This window comes from Rutilus rutilus, assembly GCF_951802725.1.
Source record: "Rutilus rutilus genome assembly, chromosome: 18".
Lineage (NCBI taxonomy): Eukaryota > Metazoa > Chordata > Actinopteri > Cypriniformes > Leuciscidae > Rutilus > Rutilus rutilus.
Window position 1 is genome coordinate 27,357,560 of NC_140231.1, and position 20,349 is coordinate 27,377,908.

The 20,349-nt window shown below is 34.9% G+C and overlaps 1 protein-coding gene across 4 annotated transcripts in view; it reads left to right on the forward strand.

Annotated features, from left to right (window-relative positions):
• Nucleotides 1-20,301, forward strand: part of ptpn13 (protein tyrosine phosphatase non-receptor type 13) — an 86,401-nt gene extending 66,100 nt beyond the window's left edge. For all 4 annotated transcript variants that reach the window (XM_084387403.1, XM_084387404.1, XM_084387406.1 and 1 more), the window contains 16 exons: nt 5,783-5,954; nt 6,341-6,551; nt 6,747-6,832; nt 7,852-7,913; nt 8,331-8,486; nt 8,587-8,752; nt 9,523-9,612; nt 14,836-14,942; nt 15,093-15,148; nt 15,953-16,050; nt 16,189-16,337; nt 17,113-17,203; nt 17,304-17,641; nt 18,895-19,110; nt 19,495-19,557; nt 19,641-20,301. In XM_084387403.1, the coding sequence (XP_084243529.1) occupies nt 5,783-5,954; nt 6,341-6,551; nt 6,747-6,832; nt 7,852-7,913; nt 8,331-8,486; nt 8,587-8,752; nt 9,523-9,612; nt 14,836-14,942; nt 15,093-15,148; nt 15,953-16,050; nt 16,189-16,337; nt 17,113-17,203; nt 17,304-17,641; nt 18,895-19,110; nt 19,495-19,557; nt 19,641-19,718 (2,139 nt within the window). In that variant the 3' untranslated portion in view covers nt 19,719-20,301. The remainder of the gene's footprint in view (nt 1-5,782; nt 5,955-6,340; nt 6,552-6,746; nt 6,833-7,851; nt 7,914-8,330; nt 8,487-8,586; nt 8,753-9,522; nt 9,613-14,835; nt 14,943-15,092; nt 15,149-15,952; nt 16,051-16,188; nt 16,338-17,112; nt 17,204-17,303; nt 17,642-18,894; nt 19,111-19,494; nt 19,558-19,640) is intronic.
• The last annotated feature ends 48 nt before the right edge of the window (nt 20,302-20,349 follow it).

Sequence of the window (20,349 nt, forward strand, 5' to 3'; positions counted from 1 at the left end):
TTTTTGGGGTCCTTGAGATGTTCTGACATGCCCTGACATTTTTGCTTTTTTCAGTTGCTTATAAACATATTAATGGCAAAGGTGTAAATTCACTCTATATAGCACAAACAGGACTACCATAATATGTGAGCCACATGTATGTACATGTTTTCATTTTTGAGAGAATAATGTTTATGCATGGTTATCGAAAAAACTAAAAATTAAAGTTTCTGAAATAAGGCCACAAAACACATACTAAATATGTGGCAATAAGACTAATGGACTAATTTTGACTAATGGATGTCGTCGCCTAGAGTTTTTTCTTCAAAATGATGTGAAAATCATCCTGCCTAATCATTCACATAAAACGATACATTGATTTTAGTTTTGTGAAACACTTTTAGTTTGGAAAGCCAATATGCGGATGGGGCGTAAACGCTCCAACAGCATCATGCATATTTAGTAGTTCACACCTGGTGAGACAATGCCCCTGCATACTTAATGAGCCATTCATTCAGGTGTGTCACCTATAGCTAACTTAAATATACAAGCTTCATAAAAATGATCATTCTAGGAGAAAATTTCAGATGGCATTTAGAGGCTTTTGCATCTTAACTCTTCATATATACACACACACACATATATATATGCATGCACATACATACTTTATAATCTTTTCAAAACTAGTCAACGTCTTTCAAAACTAAAGTATACATTTTATCATACGTATTTCAAAGTAAAGGATTCATTAGTTAGTTGATGACTTTATTTTTGACAAAACATACAGTATACAGTATATTCCTCATCTCAGTATAGCAATAGAGTTTGCTAAAAGCTGTTCATTCAATACAGCAGTATTTGAAAATCGATCATATTGTGTAAAATTACATTTATATTTGCATTTATCAAAACCTAGACACTTTTAAACATCAAAAGGACATTTATTAATATGTATTCGTGTCAAAATGACAAATAAACAGATTTTCCTATTCAATTTTGCATGGAAACGCTTCCAAGACGCTTGCGTGTCGCGTGAAAAATAGGTGTCTTTTCTATTTCTAGCATGCACACGTTTTCCACGCGGCTCGTGCCGCGCCTGAGACGCGCGTCTCACACAGGCAGTGTGCAAACTCTAAACTGTTAACATGGGAGCCGAAATAAAAACGGACACGCCACGCAGCTGAGTCGCTTACGCCACGCATCCAGTGTGTCACCGGCCTTATCCAGCGGATGTGGGCGTTTCACAGGTTTGTATGGATCGCCTCACATTTGCGTTTGTATAGCGCGGAGTCACATTAAAACTTAATTAGCTGAGATGAGAACGACTGACATCTCTCTCTTTACATACATATTATATAAACTGTGAATATTTGTTTTTTATAAAAAATACTTCATTTAAAAGAAGAGAATTCAAGCTTCATGCCTGTGTGACTATATGCCTGTTTGACTGAGTATTCGCTGAGTTACAGTTCATTTTCGGACGCGTTTCAGAATTGACTTCACTGACAGAGAGTAGGCAGAACTCGCAATATGTTTATTTTTCTTTATTTGATGAAAAGCACAACACTTTGTTTTTATTATGAGCATACACAAAAAAAATACACACTAAACAGGATCGATTGATGTATAACACAAGCATATAAGATAAAACATTTTTTTTTTTTTTTTGCACTAATACGGAAAAAACGAGCCCAGGGGGTTAAAGCAACACTAAGTAAAAAAATGTTTTACCTTAAAATAATGTTTCCAAAATCGTATCAGTGGTTCATCAAGTCGTAACAGGGTGAAAGGCACTTCTGGATTCGCTTTGCAGCCCTATATCTGCTTTAACCACACTAAGCAAGTTTGCCAAACCGGGTCGCGTTTCTGTAGTTCGAATGAGACATAAGAAAACTACAAATTTGACTTGCTTTACGTCAAGCGTTACAATAGTCATTATTTCGTTTTTCTTCGTTTCTGATGTCGCAATACATCATGCTTTCATGAAATCATGCAACATACTCTACCTTGTCTGTGGACATCGTTCATTCAAAGCCGGTGCTGGATAAACAGTGAGCGTGCGGGCGGCGAAATTATTTACGACAGCGATAATGGACAATTCCGCTTCCAACCTGTAGGGCGACCGCAGAGGAAACGTTCCTTAGTGTTGCTTTAACCATCATAGAGAGCAAGTTTATCATTTGCACGTGTTTTATGTCCTGTCAGTTTAAACATTCAAGCGATTCTAAACCATTTGAGGTCAAGAAGACACGAAAGAGAACTCAATTCGGATCTCGCATGCGGTTTTCTGTGCGCGCACACAGAACTGCGCAGACAGCACGCGAATACCGAATTCAGTTCTCTTCCACATTATTTGTTCTTGAACGGACACATAAATGCATAATTATGTCAAAATGCCCGTCTCTGCAATGGCAAGTATCCTCGTAAACATTCGCTTATGGCTTGTGATTAAACAACTGAGAAAGAAAACGGATGCGTATCATTAAATTGTATCGGTGCATTCAGTCTTAAAGTGACAGCGGCATAATAAACCTGCTGCTGTCTGTGTCATTATCCTTAATCGAATAACAAAATACAAAGTGAAAATCACTTTTGTAGCTGTAATAGATTAATTATATTTAATTTATACAGTGAAGACTATACAGTGTTATTTTACATTTGATTGTTCAATTTCTGTACCTGAATACTGCTAGACTTAGCTGAAAAACATAAAGCATTGTTTATTTCATTTGTATCTTTGTTCTGTTGTATTTATCTATGTTTGTAATTTGTTTATTTTTTTATGCAGATGCACTCCCCTACAAAATCACCCCAATCATTCTAGAATGATTCATTCTTTCCAAATAGAGCTATTCAAGTCATCTGGTGAATTTTTTTTCATACTGCAGTATATACAAAATATCGCAATGTCAGTTTTTTCCAATATCATGCAAGCTTTGCACCAGAAGGTGATGATGCCGGTGAAGGAGTCGCGAACCACAAACCTATACATACATTAGCTGCTGACATAAGGTATTTTAATTGCACTTTAACAAGTAAACTGAACGGCCTGGTTCATGCGCAATATTTAGTGTTAAACAAGTTGTTTTTTTATGTTGGTGTGTGAAATAAAGCTGCTTTTTTCATCGTTGACTGATTGTGCGGACCTATGTTATTAGCTATATATTTTTATTTTATAATAATAATAACAACAATAACTAGCTATTTATTATTATTTAATAATAATAATAATAATAATAACAATAACAATAATAACAAATATTGTGTTGTCATACCCGTTATAATATTATTATTATTATTATTATTATTATTATTAGGCATAAACGTCAATATTTTTTGTTAATGTGCTATACAAAAAAAAAACAAAAAAAAAACGAAATGCTGAAGAATGACGATGCCTCGGTTTAAGAAATTATGTCTCTTTTGTAACAAGCACTCTTGACATAATTTGTGAATATATGTCTTCATTGTGAATATCAGCTTGCAATTAAGTTTTGATGTGGGATGTAGTTTTGTAGTACATTTTCAATGTAAACTAATCCTTATTTAGCCTCACTTCTCTCTGGGAGTTTTCCAAACTCCCTGAAAACTGCAGTTGTCTAGCCCCTCCTGAAAAAGAACAATCTGGATAAGTCCATATTAAGCAACTATAGGCCGATCTCAAATCTTCCTTTCATAGGCAAGATCATTAAAAAAATTGTCTTCAATCAGCTGAACAAATTCTTATGCACGAATGGATACTTTGACAATTTTCAATCTAGTTTCCGACCGCACCACAGCACAGAAACAGCGCTCATAAAGATAATAAACGATATTCGCTTAAATACTGATTCAGGCAAATTATCAGTGCTGGTACTACTCGACCTCAGTGCTGCATTTGACACTGTTGATCATAACATACTTCTGGACAGGCTGGAAAACTGGGTGGGGCTTTCTGGGATAGTCCTAAAATGGTTCAGGTCATACTTAGATGGGAGAGGTTATTATGTGAGTATAGGAGACCATAAGTCTGAGTGGACATCCATGACATGCGGAGTCCCTCAAGGCTCAATTCTTGCGCCACTCCTGTTCAACCTGTTTATGCTCCCATTGAGCCAAATAATGAGAAAGAACCAAATTGCTTACCACAGCTATGCAGACGACACACAGCTCTACTTAGCCCTATCGCCTAACGATTACAGCCCCATTGACTCCCTGTGCCAATGCATTGATGAAGTCAACAGTTGGATGTGTCAAAACTTTCTTCAGTTAAACAAAGACAAAACTGAAGTCATTGCATTTGGAAACAAAGATGAAGTTCTCAAGGTGAACGCATACCTTCACTCTAGGGGTCAAACAACTAAAAATCAAGTCAGGAGTGTGACACTAGAGTCAGACCTTAGTTTCAGTAGTCATGTCAAAGTAATAACTAAATCAGCATACTATCATCTGAAAAATATTGCAAGAATTAGATGCTTTGTTTCCAGACAAGACTTAGAGAAACTTGTTCATGCTTTCATCACCAGCAGGGTGGATTATTGTAATGGACTCCTCACTGGCCTTCCCAAAAAGACCATAAGACAGTTGCAGCTCATACAGAACACTGCTGCCAGGATTCTGAGCAGAACCAGAACATATGAACATATCACACCAGTCCTCAGGTCTTTACACTGGCTCCCAGTTAAATTTAGGATTGATTTTAAAGTATTATTACTGGTATATAAATCATTCAATGGCCTAGGACCTCAATATATTGCAGATATGCTCATTGAATATAAACCCAACAGATCACTCAGATCATTAGGATCATATCAGCTAGTAATACCAAGGGTTCACTCTTAGCATGGTGAGTCTGCTTTTAGCTATTATGCCAGCCGCAGCTGGAACCAGCTTCCAGAAGAGATCAGATGTGCTCCTACAGTAGTTACTTTCAAATCGAGACTCAAAACACACATCTGTTTAGCTATGCATTTACTGAATGAGCACTGTGCCACTGTTCGTCCGACTGTTTGTACTGTATTTTATTTTATTTTTCTAAACTGTTTTAATTATTCTTATTTCTTTTTATTATTTTAATTTCTTCTATGTAAAGCACTTTGAATTGCCATTGTGTATGAAATGTGCTATATAAATAAACTTGCCTTGCCTTATTTGATGCGTGTGTTGGTGAAGTGCTGGCTATATGCGGTGATGTTGATGTGAAACTATGGAGGGGTAATTTGATAATAATAGCCTAATAATAATAACAATTAAATACAATAATGGGAAAATTAGCTTAATATCGTCTTGATTGTCATCAAAGACATCAGCTATCGGCTATATCTGACTATTCGATCCACGATATTATCATCTATTGGCATAGGGATGGGTGCAGTTTTACTCTTATCTAGTTTTGCAGATTAACTCGTTTTTGAAAGCTTGATAGAGCTGGTAAAAAAACCTCACACTGATATTTTAATAATTTTAAAGTAGGAGAAAACAGTTATCAAGATCATATTAGTTCTCTTTCCTGTTTTGACATATTTTCTATTAAACTTTTCAAATGTTCAGAACTTTGTATATTGTATATAAAATTCATGTAAATATATTAATGTATATTTAGTTAATGTAAATTTGTATACTTGCCTGAAAACTAATCAATAATTTTAGTCTATTTTCTGGTCCACATGTCTTCTATAGATTCATTTTTGTAGGCTTTTTGAAGTACACTAGCATATAAAGCTAACACACATGGACTACAAGCTACAAAATGTACATTTTAATTTATTTTACACATTGTTAATTGTGTTTTACGCATCTTCATTCTTCTTCCTCTGTTTTTTAGGTGAATAACACTGAGGTGTCCGGCATGAATCACACAGAGGTGGTCAACCTGGTTCGTGCCGCCCCCAAAGTCGTGGACCTGGTGGTAGGCCGTGTCCTAGAACCTCCCAAACCACCAATAGAGGCCCACCTCCTTCCCGACATCACGTTTCAGTGTCACGACGAGCCTTTAGGTAATGGAAATATCAAGGTATATTGTAACTGATCCTTTTTAACTCAATGGTGTTCCCGGAAATGCCCAGAATCCAGCTGGGCAAGTATATTTTGCTGCGTTTGACCGATACATGTGGTGCATTAGTGTTATCTGACTGTCAGAGGTCAATGGGGGCTTTACTGGGTCAGGCAAAAACACAGATATCCATCAGCATAAACAAAGCCCACCTGCGTTTCACTGGAAAAATGAGCTCAAAGGGTTCAACAACAAGCTAGATAAGGGTGTCGGATTTCAGCTTGCTGACAAAAAAGTGAAAGAAAGAAAGAAGGTGGTGTTAGTTTAGTGCAGCCGGATCACTTAAGTGTTTGTTTACTGGGTGTGTGTGTGTGTGGCTGTTTCTTGTAGGTCTGGTTCTCGATGGAGGAAGTGACAGTGGGTTGGGCGTACTGTACGTGAAGGACATCATCCCAGGATCCGTAGCCTCAGCAGAAGGCAGTTTGAGACACTTGGATATCATACATTACATCAACGGCGCTCCGACGCAGGATCTAACCTTGAGCGAGAGCCGCAGACTCCTGCAGCTGTCACTGAGGAATCTTAGTCTCAAAGCCACCAGGTGAGTTAGTCGCACGACACCACTCGCAGTGTTCACCAAAAACACTACGACGTTCATTCAAATGTGCAAAAAGGATCGAATTATTCAGGTGTTGGGAAGATTCTTTTGATGGACTTGTTTGTCAGCTGTTATGTGATATGTGTGAAACTTGTAAAACTTCTGGACGGATGCCACTATCTAACTATATTTCCGTAGGCATGGGAAGCCTGTTTTTCCGGGTGAGGAGGAGATTTCATTGCTAAACAATAACATCAGTTCTAAAGTGTCCCAGAGTATGAACGGTAAGTGTCGTGGGAAATAAACCAGCTGTACCTGCACTTTTTTTTGGTCAAAATTTTGTCACATACACTGTTCAATAGTTTGGGGTCGGTATGATTTTAAAGACTTTAATGCTCCCCAAGGCTGCATTTTTTTTATTATTATTAAGAAATACAGTAAAAAAAGTAACATTGTGAAACATTTGTATAATTTAAAAGAACTTTTTTTTTATTTTAATATCTTTTTTTAATGTAATTTACTTCTGTGATCAAAGCTGAATTTTCAGCATCATTACTCCAGTCTTCAGTGTCACATGATCCTTCAGAAATCATTCTTATATGCTGATTTGGGTCTCAAAAAACATTTCTTATTATTATCAATGTTGAAAACAGTTGTGCTGCTTCATATTTTTGTGGAAAGCATTGTTTTCCAGGATACTTTGAGAAATAGAAAGTTGAAAAGAACTGAATTTATTTGAAATAGAAAATATTATAAATCTGTTTGCTGTCACTTTTTGATCAATTTAATGAATCCTTGCTACACAAATTTAAGTAATTTTTTATTTTTTTTTAAGTTGTATGGTGCATACCACCCCAAACATTTGAATGGTAATGTAGTATGTTCAAATACAAAAATGGGTTGTGAAAATGATCAAATCTATTAAAATATGCCAATACATTTCAAGCGGTTAAAGATATTATACATTTGTAAAGATATGGTAAGTTTGTAAAGTTTACATTGATAATGTTGGTGTAATGTAACGCACACTGAAGATGTCATCATAATATTTGCATACTGAAATCTGATTGGTCATTTACAGAGTCTCTTATAATATTGCTTTTAGCTAACATTACTCCTTAACTATGGTAAAAACACGGTAAAATCACATGATCTTGTGCAGCCTATTGCTTAAATAATGGTATCAACAGTTTATTTTTCTTTTGACTTGTGGCATTCTGATGCTCTTGTTAGTAGTTAGTTGTTACTCTTCTGGTTGTAAGCTGACCTCATTTCTCTCTTGCTCTTTCTCTTTGTATCATAGGTTATCTCCATAGCAACGATCGTAACGAATTAGAGGCCCTATCTGGGATCTGTCCTGCTGAGGTAAGAACCTGTAGAACTTCTGGTAAACTATTACCTAATATTGATCGGTGCTGCTCTGGCTAAATATTTTATCACTAAATAAACCGACTTCAGAAACAGAAACTATTATACTGTGGGTGCTGTTTGTGGAATGTGAGACGGGACACCTTTCAAACAGCTTGAAATTTAACTGAGGCAGGTCACATTTCTGCGGTCTGTTTGTTACAAGAGGAGCCGGTGAGAGGAATTTGACTCGATTTTCAGGAAACGTGTTCCGTGAATGGCCAACATTGAGGCTTCTTCCTTCACTGAATTCATTGTAATTGTGCTTCATTGTCATTATGGCTTTCTTTCTTTTGTAATTTTTCTCCAGTTTTTCCTCGTCTCATTCATTCTGCCTTCTTTATTTCACTCTCTTCTCGTCTAAAATGTTTACAGGAGCAGATTGTGAAGCTGCAGTTGGAGAAGCCGCCAGCAGGGGGCCTGGGCTTTTCTGTGATTGGTGGTGAAAGGGGTATTTTCGTGAAGTACGTCACCCCTGGAGGCACCGCAGACACTGCGGGCACGTTGCAAGTTGGCGATCGTTTGCTCAAGGTACATAAGCGATGTTTTTACACTTCACACCCATTTTTTTAAGTTGCATTTTTAAATTGAACTTCCGAAAGCCAATTTTGCTGGTTGTGTTTGTGTACAGGTCAATGACGATCTGATGATCGGCGTGTCTCACTCTAAAGCCGTCACCACCATCCGTAAATCTAAAGGCTTGGTGCACCTCATCGTCTCCCGTCCACCTGACCAAATGCCCAACACGTACCTGGGCTTTCTGCCTCTCAAATCCAACGGTGTTAATGGCAATAACGGTATGGTCTGCACGCTAACAACCTCATGGTTATTAATAAAATGTGAAAGATTAGTAAGATGTGAAAGATATTAATAAAAATGATGTTTATTCAGCCAGCGCACATACCTGTATTTACATCCTGTTTTCGGTCGAAGTCCACAGTAATCGATTGTCGAGTTCACGCGCATAGGTTTAGTACCTATGATCACGCGCGTGAACTCGACAATCGACTACTGTGGACTTCGACCGAAAACAGGATGTAAATACAGGTATGTGCACTGGCTGAATAAACATAATTTTTATTAATATCTTTCACATCTACTGCAGTCAGATTCACCCGCGTTCACTCCGAAGGAATCACTCACATGACCTGTGCACTTGTAATGACACATCAAGGATGTTAAGAGGCTAAAAGCAGGTTTAAAACTTGCCTCATTGAAGTCAGCAGGGTGCAAAATTTAAAAAGAGGATAACACGGTGTAGGCAACACCGATTTTTGTCGTTGTTCTCTGTACTGACAGCACTCCAAATGTACAAAAAAATGAGCTCAATGTTAAAATTGACCGGAGTTCTCCTTTAATATGTCAGAGCTATTGTTTTGTCTCAATATGAACACCAGTGATGTTTTTTTCTATGGCATGTTTATAAAAGCTACTTAAGTGCCCTAATTGAACTAAGGACTAATCCTGGCTTAATCTAAGTCCTGTCTGTGAAACCAGGCCTAAGCGTAATAATTTAGTCTTTCAAAAAGGGCTAATACAAATCTGTTATTGTTGTGTGATTTTTCAGATGTGAGTGAAGACAGTGGCGTGAAAACAAAACTCCAGACGCCATCAGAGCAAAGCAAGAGCATCAATTCACCTCCCCTCCCTCCGATAGGTACAATAAAGATTGATTGATTGATTGAAGTCTTTATTTCGAACATGAGAGAAGAATATGTAAAATGAAATACAAAAAATGTTTAAAGCATTTTTTTTTTTTTTTTTTATAAAAGAAAAAAAAAGAAAAAAAAATAACACCAGATAAGCCATAACAAATTACAATTTTCTTTTTTTTCCTGTGTGAACATACTTCTATCTCATGTACGAAAAGGAGTAGGAAGAAGCTAAACTTATGTACTCCTACCCCTTTAATTCTTACATTCCTTTAAATAACAATTTTTTTATGTCATTATTATTTTTTTGTTATCTGATATCACATACACACTTATACACACATACATATACACGTACATATACATACATGTACGCATACATATACATTCATGTATATACATATACCTATACATACATACCTACATATTTACATACCTACATACATGCATCAAAGTGACCACTAACAAGTATTTAAATCATAACAAAGGAGCACTCCTACTTTCACTACAGTGCTTCTTGATACTTCTTGAAAATCTTTTCTTTATACATTTTTTTGAAGAGGAATATGTTAGGGCATTGCTTTAAGTTTTCATCTAGTTGATTCCACAATTTAACTCCGCAAATTGATAAACATAATCTTTTCCTTGTTGTTCTAAATCTATTAATCTTAAAATGTCCCCTTCCCCTTAAGTTGTACCCTCCCTCCCTCTCTGAGAACATCTTTTGTATATTCCCTGGCAATAACCTATTTCTTACTTTAAACATGAATACTGCAATTTGATATTCAATTTGATCATGGTATTTTATTAATCTAGACTGCAAAAATAATGAATTTGTGTGTTCCCGAAATCCGACATTATGAATAATTCTCATTGCTCTTTTTTGCATTATAACTAGCGGCTGTAGTGAATGTTGGTAAGTGCTTCCCCAAACCTCTACACAGTAATTCAAATAAGGTAACAATAATGAGCAGTACAAGATACGAAGAGATTTAAGATCCAATATATGCCTAGCTCTTGCTAGAATTGCAATACTTCGGGACAGTTTGTTTTTGATGTATTTTATGTGAGGCTTCCAGCAGATCTTTTCATCTATGATCACTCCAAGAAATTTATTTTCATGTACTCTTTCTAAGTTAACACCCTCTATCTGTATCTGTGCTTGATGATTTGACTTACAATTTCCAAATACCATAAATGTAGTTTTACTCAAATTTAGTGATAACCTATTAATATCCAACCATTGTTTTATTTTCTTAAATTCTGAAGTGATTAGTTCCAAGAGTTGCTGTAAGCTGTCCCCTGAACCAAATATGTTTGTATCATCAGCAAATAATACAAAATTCAATACTTCAGATACTTTACAAATATCATTAATGTATAATAAAAATAACTTTGGTCCCAACACTGACCCCTGTGGAACACCACAAACCGTGCTCAAACATTCAGATGAATACTCTCCTATCTTCACAAATTGTTGTCTGTCTCTCAGATAACTACTTACCCAGTTTAAAACTACCCCCCTAATCCCAATTCGTTCCAATTTACTGATTAATATTTCATGATTTATTGTATCAAATGCTTTTTTTAGATCAATGAATACTCCAACTGCATAGTTATTTTTGTCTGTGGCATTTGTGATTTCTTCAATGAGTTCTGTTAGTGCTAATGATGTTGAGTTTTTTTTTCTAAATCCATATTGACTGTCAGAGAGTAGGTTATTTGTATCTATGAATTTTTCTAATCTGTTGTTAAATAGTTTTTCTAAAATTTTTGAAAATTGTGATAATAGAGAGACTGGCCTGTAATTTGTGAAATGGTGTATATTTCCAGTTTTGTATAGAGGGGTGACTTTTGCTATTTTCATTTTTGTTGGAAATTTGCCGGTTAAAAATGATAAATTGCAGATGTTCGTTAGTGGTTTGGCAATCCCCTCTATTACTTTTTGTATAATTTTTATGTCTATTCCATCATGATCAGTGGATGGTTTGTTTTTGCATCCTTTAACAATATCTTTTATTTCTTTTTCATCAACTGCTGTCAAAAATATTGAACTGGGATTTCTTTCTACTAAATTATTATAATTCCTTTCTAATATTTGTGGAATTGGAATTTGCTCTGCTAAGTTAGGTCCCACATTTACAAAAAATGTATTGAACTCATTCACCACTTCCTCCATATTATTGATATTTTTATCATTATCAATAAAGTAATGTGGATAAGTAGCCTGTCTAGTATTATTTTTAATAATATTATTTAAGATGTTCCACATACCCTTAATATTATTTTTATTATTATCTATTAGTTTTGCGTAGTATTCTTTCTTACAAGTTCTCATAATACTGGTTAACTTATTCTTATATTTCTTATATCTATGTTCAGTCTCTATAGTTCTATGTTTTATAAATTCTCTATAAAGTGTATTTTTCTTTTTACAGGCATTTTGTAATCCCTTGGAAATCCATGGTTTATCATTTTGTTTTTGTTTCTTACTAAATATTTTAATTGGGCAATTTTTATCATATAATAATTTAAATATTCTTAGAAATTCTTCATATGCATTATCTACATCTTTTTCATTATCCATAAACTCCCAATCTTGTGCTAGCAGATCAACTTTTAATGCCTCCATAGTTTCTTCTGTTCTGACCCTTTTGGAAAATGTTTTTTTATCCTGTCTATTTAAACTATAATTATTGTCATACACTGTAAAAATTGGTAAGTGGTCACTGATATCATTAATCAGTAATCCACTCACTGTATTATTTTGTATGATATTTGTAAATATATTGTCTATTAGTGTTGCGGAATGAGAAGTAATTCGGCTGGGTCTGGTAATTTGGGGATACAGGCCTAAACTAAACACGGTGTTAATAAAATCTTCTGTCATTTTATGATTATTTGGGTTTAACAAATCAATATTGAAGTCCCCACAGATGAACATGACTTTTTGCCTAGTTTTTATAAATGTTTCCTCCATCCAGTCCTTAAATGTGTCAATATTCGAACCTGGTGACCTATATATACAACTTACACTAATATTTTTCTTTTTTTCCATACATATTTCTATTGTGACACATTCCAGCAAATTATCCACCACCATTGACATTTTTTCCACCACCTTATAATTTAAATCCTTGTCCACATACAGTATCACACCACCCCCACTCTTATTTACTCTGTTAATAGAAGACATTTCATATCCTTCAATTTCAAAATCTGATCCTTTTTCACTGTTTATCCACGTTTCAGTTATTGCAATTATGTTAAAGTGCTGTTTCAATTGTTTTAGATAGTATTTAATACTGTGAAAGTTGGCATACAGACTTCTACTATTAAAGTGGATAATAGATAACTGCTGCTCGGTCTTGATTGAACTATTAAATTGTTCATCAGTGTAATAGTGACAGTTATTGTTGATGCTAGCAAAAAAATTGTTCACCGGATCAATGTCATTTTCCATGTCCTGTTCATGGTGTTCCGTGTACTCTAAGGTGTTCAGTTCCAGGTGCTCATATTCAACCAATCTTTGTATTAAGTGACTATCTCCGTTATGTGTGTGAATTTTATTTTGTGACATAGTGGGCTTTAAAAAATTTCAACATATCATAGGCCTACCTGTTTATGTGTTGATATTAGCTGGTCTTGGTTGTTTTGGTGTACTGGACCGGGGATGAATAATCAGTTTATCCTGCCGTAAATAGGCAATGTCCCCCTTTTCTCTCGCCGCTCTTAAATCCGGCATGAGTTCTTTTCTTTTCCTTCTTACTGCCTCTGTGAAATCTTCGTTGATGTATATTCTGGAACCTTTTAGATTTTTGGATCTTTGTAGTATTTCCGTTCTGTCCTTGTGCCTTAGAAGTTTTACCACAATTGGCCTTGGTCGGTCTCCTCCGGGTTTCCCTGTACGGTGAGCCCTCTCTACCTCCACCTCGCGTTGCAGCTGTAATTTTTCCTTCACAACTTTTTTTATCTTCTCCTCCGTCTCTGACCAGGTCTCTCCTTGTGACTCCTGTATCCCGTCAAATACCAGGTTATTTCGCCTGGTTTGGCTCTCCAGATACTCCACTTTGTCCGAGACCGCCAGCAAGCTGTCACAGACTTTAAAAATATCATTTTGCGTCGAGGTATTGCGTTCCTTCAGATCTGTTGTCTCAGTTTTAATATCATCCACTTCTTTTTGTGTATATTGCAGGCTGGTTTTTATTTCTTGTAGTTCCCTGGTTATTGACTCTAATCTAGAGTTAGTGGAATCCATTATTAGCTTAACAAAGCCTTTGAAATTGTCGTGTTGTTGTTCCAGTAATGCGGTATACATTGCCTTTTGTTGCTGCAGCAGTTCATTTACACTGCTGATAGTCACATATTCGTCTTCCTGTTTTGCCTCTTTTTTTGGAGGCATGTTTTCCACTCAAACGGCTCAGTTTTTCCAGCCTTTGGTTTTGTTTTCCTTTGGTTTTGTTTTCAAAATATCAGCACTTAACAGCCCTTGCGTCTTCCCAAGTTTGTTCATTAGCTGAACTCTGTCTTGCCATGAAAGATCACATGACTGGTGTTATTTTAGTATTGAGGATTGATATGAAATCTCTCTCTATCTATCTATCTATCTATCTATCTATCTATCTATCTATCTATCTATCTATCTATCTATATATATAAAAAAATACAATTTGAACTAATTATATATATATATCCTAAATGTTGTTTGGATTAAATTAGTTAAAATTGTCTTAAATATTAATAACATATTTGAAAAACGTAGTGTTTTAACTGTAATGTTATTTATTATATATATTTATATATATTTAATATTAATAAAATATTATAAAATTAATTAAATACAATTAAAATCAAAATGGAAAATATACAAAAAATATATTTTAAGGTAAAATTTTTGAAAGAATTTTTAGTAATTTTGTGTGCATGTCATTTATTAGTTTTTTTTAATATGTTTATATAGTCTTTATTCATTTATATTTTATATTTATATCAATTTAAAGTAAATGAAAATGAAAAATATTGCCTTGGTAAATATTTTTTTATATTTAATTTAACTTTATTTCATTTAATGTTTAATTTAAAATTTTTATTTCAAATAGCAAAAAATGTTATGGCTTCAGTTTTATAAGAACCCCATATGAGACGTCATTCTAGCAGATAGCTCATCTGAATTTCACCTGAAGATGTGAGTGTGGTATTTACATTATTTGAATGTGTGTGTGTTCTAGACTATGACACAGGCTCTCTAGAGAAAGGCAAGGGAACAGAAGGAAGTGGTGACCTATCAGAGGACACAGACTGTGACGGCTCGTCTCTGCCCGAAGACTCCCCAGAGGTACGGCCATCTGTAATTAAACTTTGAATATCTGCAATTTTACAGCAGTCAATCATAGTTCATAAGATCTGATCTAATAACAATGGACTTTGAGGCAGTTGTATTGACTTGGAACAGCACATAGTAATATTAATGTTCCTCTGTCTTCAGACATCTCGGAAGGTTGAGTGGAAGGAAGAAAATGTTGATGCCCCACTGAACGACAGGTGAGGAAGATGAAAACAATTTGAACAACTCGCATAGGACTCATTCACTAATTCCACATCTACAGTGGGTGTTTTTGTTTCAGCTTACATTTTAAACTCAGAAAATATGGTTAAAAATGCAGTGCAAAACTGCAAAAAAACGTTTTTTTAAGCAACATCAAATATTGTTTGAAAAAAGACTTCTCACCCAAACACTTTCTATTCGGTAAACATGACTGAATCCAGACTATTTAAGCAATTTATAGTTACAATATAGTGTAGATTAAATGTTGTTTGTATCTATACTACTGTACAAAAAGTTTTTATTCAGCAAGTATGCATTAAATTGGTCAAATATAATGTTACTAAAGATTTCAAATAAATGCTGTTTTAACTTTCTATTCATCAAAGAATCAGGAATAAATGTATCACGATTCTCACAAAAATATTGAGCAGCAAAAACTGCCAATAATAGATAATAACTGAGCAGCACATCAGCATATTAGAATGATTTCTATCATCGGAGTAATGACTGATTCAAATTTAGCTTTGTCATCACAGGATTAAATTACATTTTTAAATATATTCAAATAGAAAACAGTAAATAGTTTTAAATTGTAATATTTCAAAATATTACTGCTTTTACTGTATATTCTAAATGCCTTCTAAATAGACTTCTATCAAAAACATCCATAAATCATACGGACCCCAAACTAATAATTTTCAATGACCAACTCCCAACAACCATGTTATCATTGTGGTTGTTGTAAAAGGAAATGGTGTCCTTACCCAGAATTCATTTTATTTTCTCCGATCAAATGTTAGTGCCCTGCAGTCCTCGTCAGGCCAGCTGGATGAAGATGAGATCACATGGGGGAGCGATGAGCTGCCAATAGAGGACATCAACTCTAAATTTACTGAAGGTCAGTCAGCAGAAACCTGTTTTGCTGTTAATAACACAGTTTCTGACAGGGAAATTGATCATTTTCTTATTGTTCATGCAATCAGTTTGTCTCATTGTAACTGTAATACATGCTATTTTTCTTCTCTCTCTTTCTCAGATGGACCCGTCGTTACTGAGGATGAGCTGACGTCTCTGCCGCTGGTTAAAGTGGTTCCTGACGGCCATTACACATCCACTAACCTCAACACTATAGTCCGTATGATGAGAGGCCTGCTGGAGCAGAAAGTTCCTCTGCAAGAGTTTGAGGTGCAGAAATATTTCACTGTACCATAAACTTTAAGAGAACATCTGTACTTTTTGCAGTATTAAAAGCAATTTCTGTAAGACTTTACCATATGATTCCGTTTGTTAAAATCAGTTAACTACATTAGTCCACGTGAACTAAAAATGAAAAATAACAGTTGTGTTTTTATTAACTAATGTTAACTTTAACTAAATAATTCCTTATTAATGTTAGTCAATGCATTAACTAATGTTAACTAATGGGACCTTATTGTAAAGTGTTACCACACTTTCTTCTATTAGAGACATTTAAAACAGCTTTAAATTACTTCACCTTTAAAGCCTACTTGAATTTTTTTTTTTTTTTTTTTTGTATCTGAACAATTTTATGTGCATAAAGAAGTTTAATTGTACATGTTTTTTTAAAGTAATGTTTATTCAGTATGAATTCATTAAATTGATCAAAAGTGACAGTAAAGACGTTTATAATGGCTGCTGAAAATTCAGCTTTGCATCACAGGAATAAATTACATTTTAAAATATATTCGAATAGAAAACAATTATTTTAAATTGAAAAAAAATTTCACAATATTACTGTTTTTACTGTAGTTTTGATCAAATAAATGCAGCCTTGGTGAGCATAAGACGTCTTACAAAAACATAAAAAAATCTTACCAATCCCAAACTTTTAAATCGCAGTGTATATTTTCTTATTTATTCATATCTTTTTTGGCATGAATATAGCATCTAATGCTAATATGGTGATAAAAAAAAATAAAAAAAATGTTTTCTTTCAAAGAACCTGCAGAATTTGCGCCCCTTGGATGAATGTCTGATTGGCCAGACCAAAGAGAACAAGAAGAAAAACCGTTACAAGAACATCGTTCCATGTGAGTTAGGAGAAACACTGATGTATAAACAATGTTTCAGCATGTTTCTCTGAACTTTTTTTGCATATTAATCATCTCTTGCTCTCTTGTCATGATTCAGTTGACACAACCAGGGTCGTGTTGGGAAAGGATGGCGGCTACATAAATGCTAACTTCATCAAGATGCCTGTAAAAGACGAGAAGTACCTGTACATCGCGTGCCAGGGGCCGCTGCCCACCACGCTCGGGGACTTCTGGCAGATGGTCTGGGAGCAGAAGTCCAATGTGATCGCCATGATGACACAGGAAGTGGAAGGAGGGAAAGCGAAATGTCAGAGGTACTGGCCCGATACGCCCCGCTCACCCGAGATGGTGGACGACCGGCTGCAGATCACACTGGTCAAAGATCAGCACCTGGACAACTTCATCATCCGGCTCATAGAGGTCAAAGACATCCAGGTAACACACAGCTTATATATATATATCACACAATACCTTTCAAATGGTTTTAATGTTTTTAGTGTTTGATCCAAAATACAGTTAAAGGTATAGCGGAGGATTTTCCCGAATTTTAGAAAAGAACCGCCCTCTCCACTTTTTGAAAAAATGCACATGCGCAACACTCTACCTGCTCCCGAGAGGGAACGCCTATTAAACGTGTGCACGAGAGAGCATGCACGAGCCTAGTTCTCCTCGTGCACACTCTGTTTACAAGTTGCTGTCGGCATGGCTCATACAAGCCTACTTTCCTTTACCTGTCGAGTAGAAACTTCGCCCAACCTGTGCTTTTAGCACACGCCAGCGTGTGAAATATTCTCCAAAAACACTCTGGTCTTGTTTCTTTCTTCAGAGGCCTTTCTCTTCTTGTCATACAATTCGTAGACACTTTTTCTCTTGCGACCCTCAGACATTTTGAAAAAACCCGGTGAGAACGGGCGAGCTTCAATGAATGGCTGAAACCGTAGCTCACCACACACACATCTGAAAGTGCGCATGCGCAGAAAGCGAAAACTACCTAGGGACGAGCACGTACGACGGCCTTACGTAAACATATCACCAGAATGATTGACAACTAGGAGGACCAATAGTCTTGATGATCCACCCGGAAAAAGAAAATCCTCCGCAATACCTTTAAAACAGTAATATTGTAAAATATTATAATTGAAAATAAATGTCTAAATTATTCCTGTGATGTGATGAATTTTCAGCATCATTACTCCAGTCTTCAGAAATCATTCTGATATGCTGATTTGCTACTCAAGAAACATTTATGTTGAAAACAGTTGTGTAAAAATAACTATTATATATATACACATACACACACATACATATTATGATTTGACAGCACTAAAAATAATATTGTTGTTTATATTATTTTATATTTTCTTAAATACTAATTGTTTTATTTTACAGTGACATTACAATAGTAATATTTCTTATTTTAGTTTTTTTGTTATTTTAATAATTTTATTTAATACTACTACTAATACTATTACTACTATTACTACTAATAATAATTATTATTACTATTCTCACTCTCGAACATGAACAAGCACGGCAAATCTGGAATTTCATAAATTCTTATCAAAGATAGCTATTTGATTTTTTTTTTTTTTTTTTTTTATCGCGCAGCTCTAATATCTTTATGAATACACTTATAGATATAGTGATAAATGCATAAATCTGCATATGTGAATATCATTCTCTTTTAGACTAGTGAGATCCAGAGAGTCACTCATCTGAACTACACAGGCTGGCCTGATCATGGAACCCCGACTCAACCAGAACAGCTCCTGACATTCATTTCCTACATGAGACACATCCACCAATCAGGCCCCATCATCACTCACTGCAGTGCAGGGATTGGCCGATCAGGAACGTTCATTTGCATCGACGTGGTTCTTGGCCTCATCAGCAAAGATGCAGATGTAAGTGTCACCTTTAAAATATAGAGGTCTGTCATTATTCTTTGAGCAATTTACTTGAATTTAAATTCGTAATGTGTAAAGTGTCTCTTTATTTGGATTTAATTAGCAATAATCACAATTTTGTCTGGCTTGAATTCATTTATGTATGTATGTTTGTTTCTAGTAACACTTTATAATAAATTTACTTTTTTAAATGACATAAATTGTATAAATAGGTTAATAGCAAAATTAGTGAAATGGCTCAAATCGATCACCTTTAAGAACATTATATACAATTTATTAATATATTGTATTATATTATATAACTGTACATTATTAGCTTTGTGATCAATAAAAGTGATATTAAGTTACATGTACTATGCTCTCCACATTTCCTCTCTTTAGTTTGACATATCAGATGTGGTACGTACCATGAGACTCCAGAGGCAAGGCATGGTGCAAACAGAGGTAAGAATTTCATAACTATGAATTTAATTAAAGTTTACTTCTGCTGTCTTTTTTCACGTAACATTTCCTGTTGTCCTCTCCAGGAACAATACATTTTCTGCTACCAGGTCATCTTGTATGTGCTCCGATGTCTCCAGGCAGAAGAGAAACTCTCAGGATAAAAGCGTGGACCAGCACTGCCTTCTTTCTCTCCTCACAGAGTCGCAGCGGGCTTCAGTCATCCAGATGTTTCCAAGCAGTTTCTTTGATTTCCGATCAGGGGCTTCGACCTCGTCCGAACAAATTATGTTCTTACGGTGTTTTGGACGTCTGTGATGCATACAATTCTTACAGAATTTTGTGTATTCTTATCGCTTACATTCTTGACCATTGGCTGCTACTTCTTTGAAAGCATTTATTTTATAACTTATCTTTTTTTTTTTTTTTTTGGTAAAAACTGTTTTTATAGATTCCTTAAAGATTATGGATCAAATAAAAAAAGAAATGAATTAATATTTTTTTTGTGGTACAAAATGATTCTTGTGTATTTTAAATGAAATGATGCTGGAAATGTTGCCTTGACAGAATACAAGACAGTATTTGCTTTGTAAATCTTTTAGAAATCACTGAGTGCCAGTGGTAATCGAAGAAATTAAAAGTGTTATATTTAGTGTGATATTTATCATATGAAATCTGTTGATATGTTTTAAAGCTGTTACATACTGGACAATTTGCAATTTGTAAATAAAAGAATATCATGCCTTTAAGATTTCTATTATTATTCTATTATTATTATTTTTCTTTCATGTTATT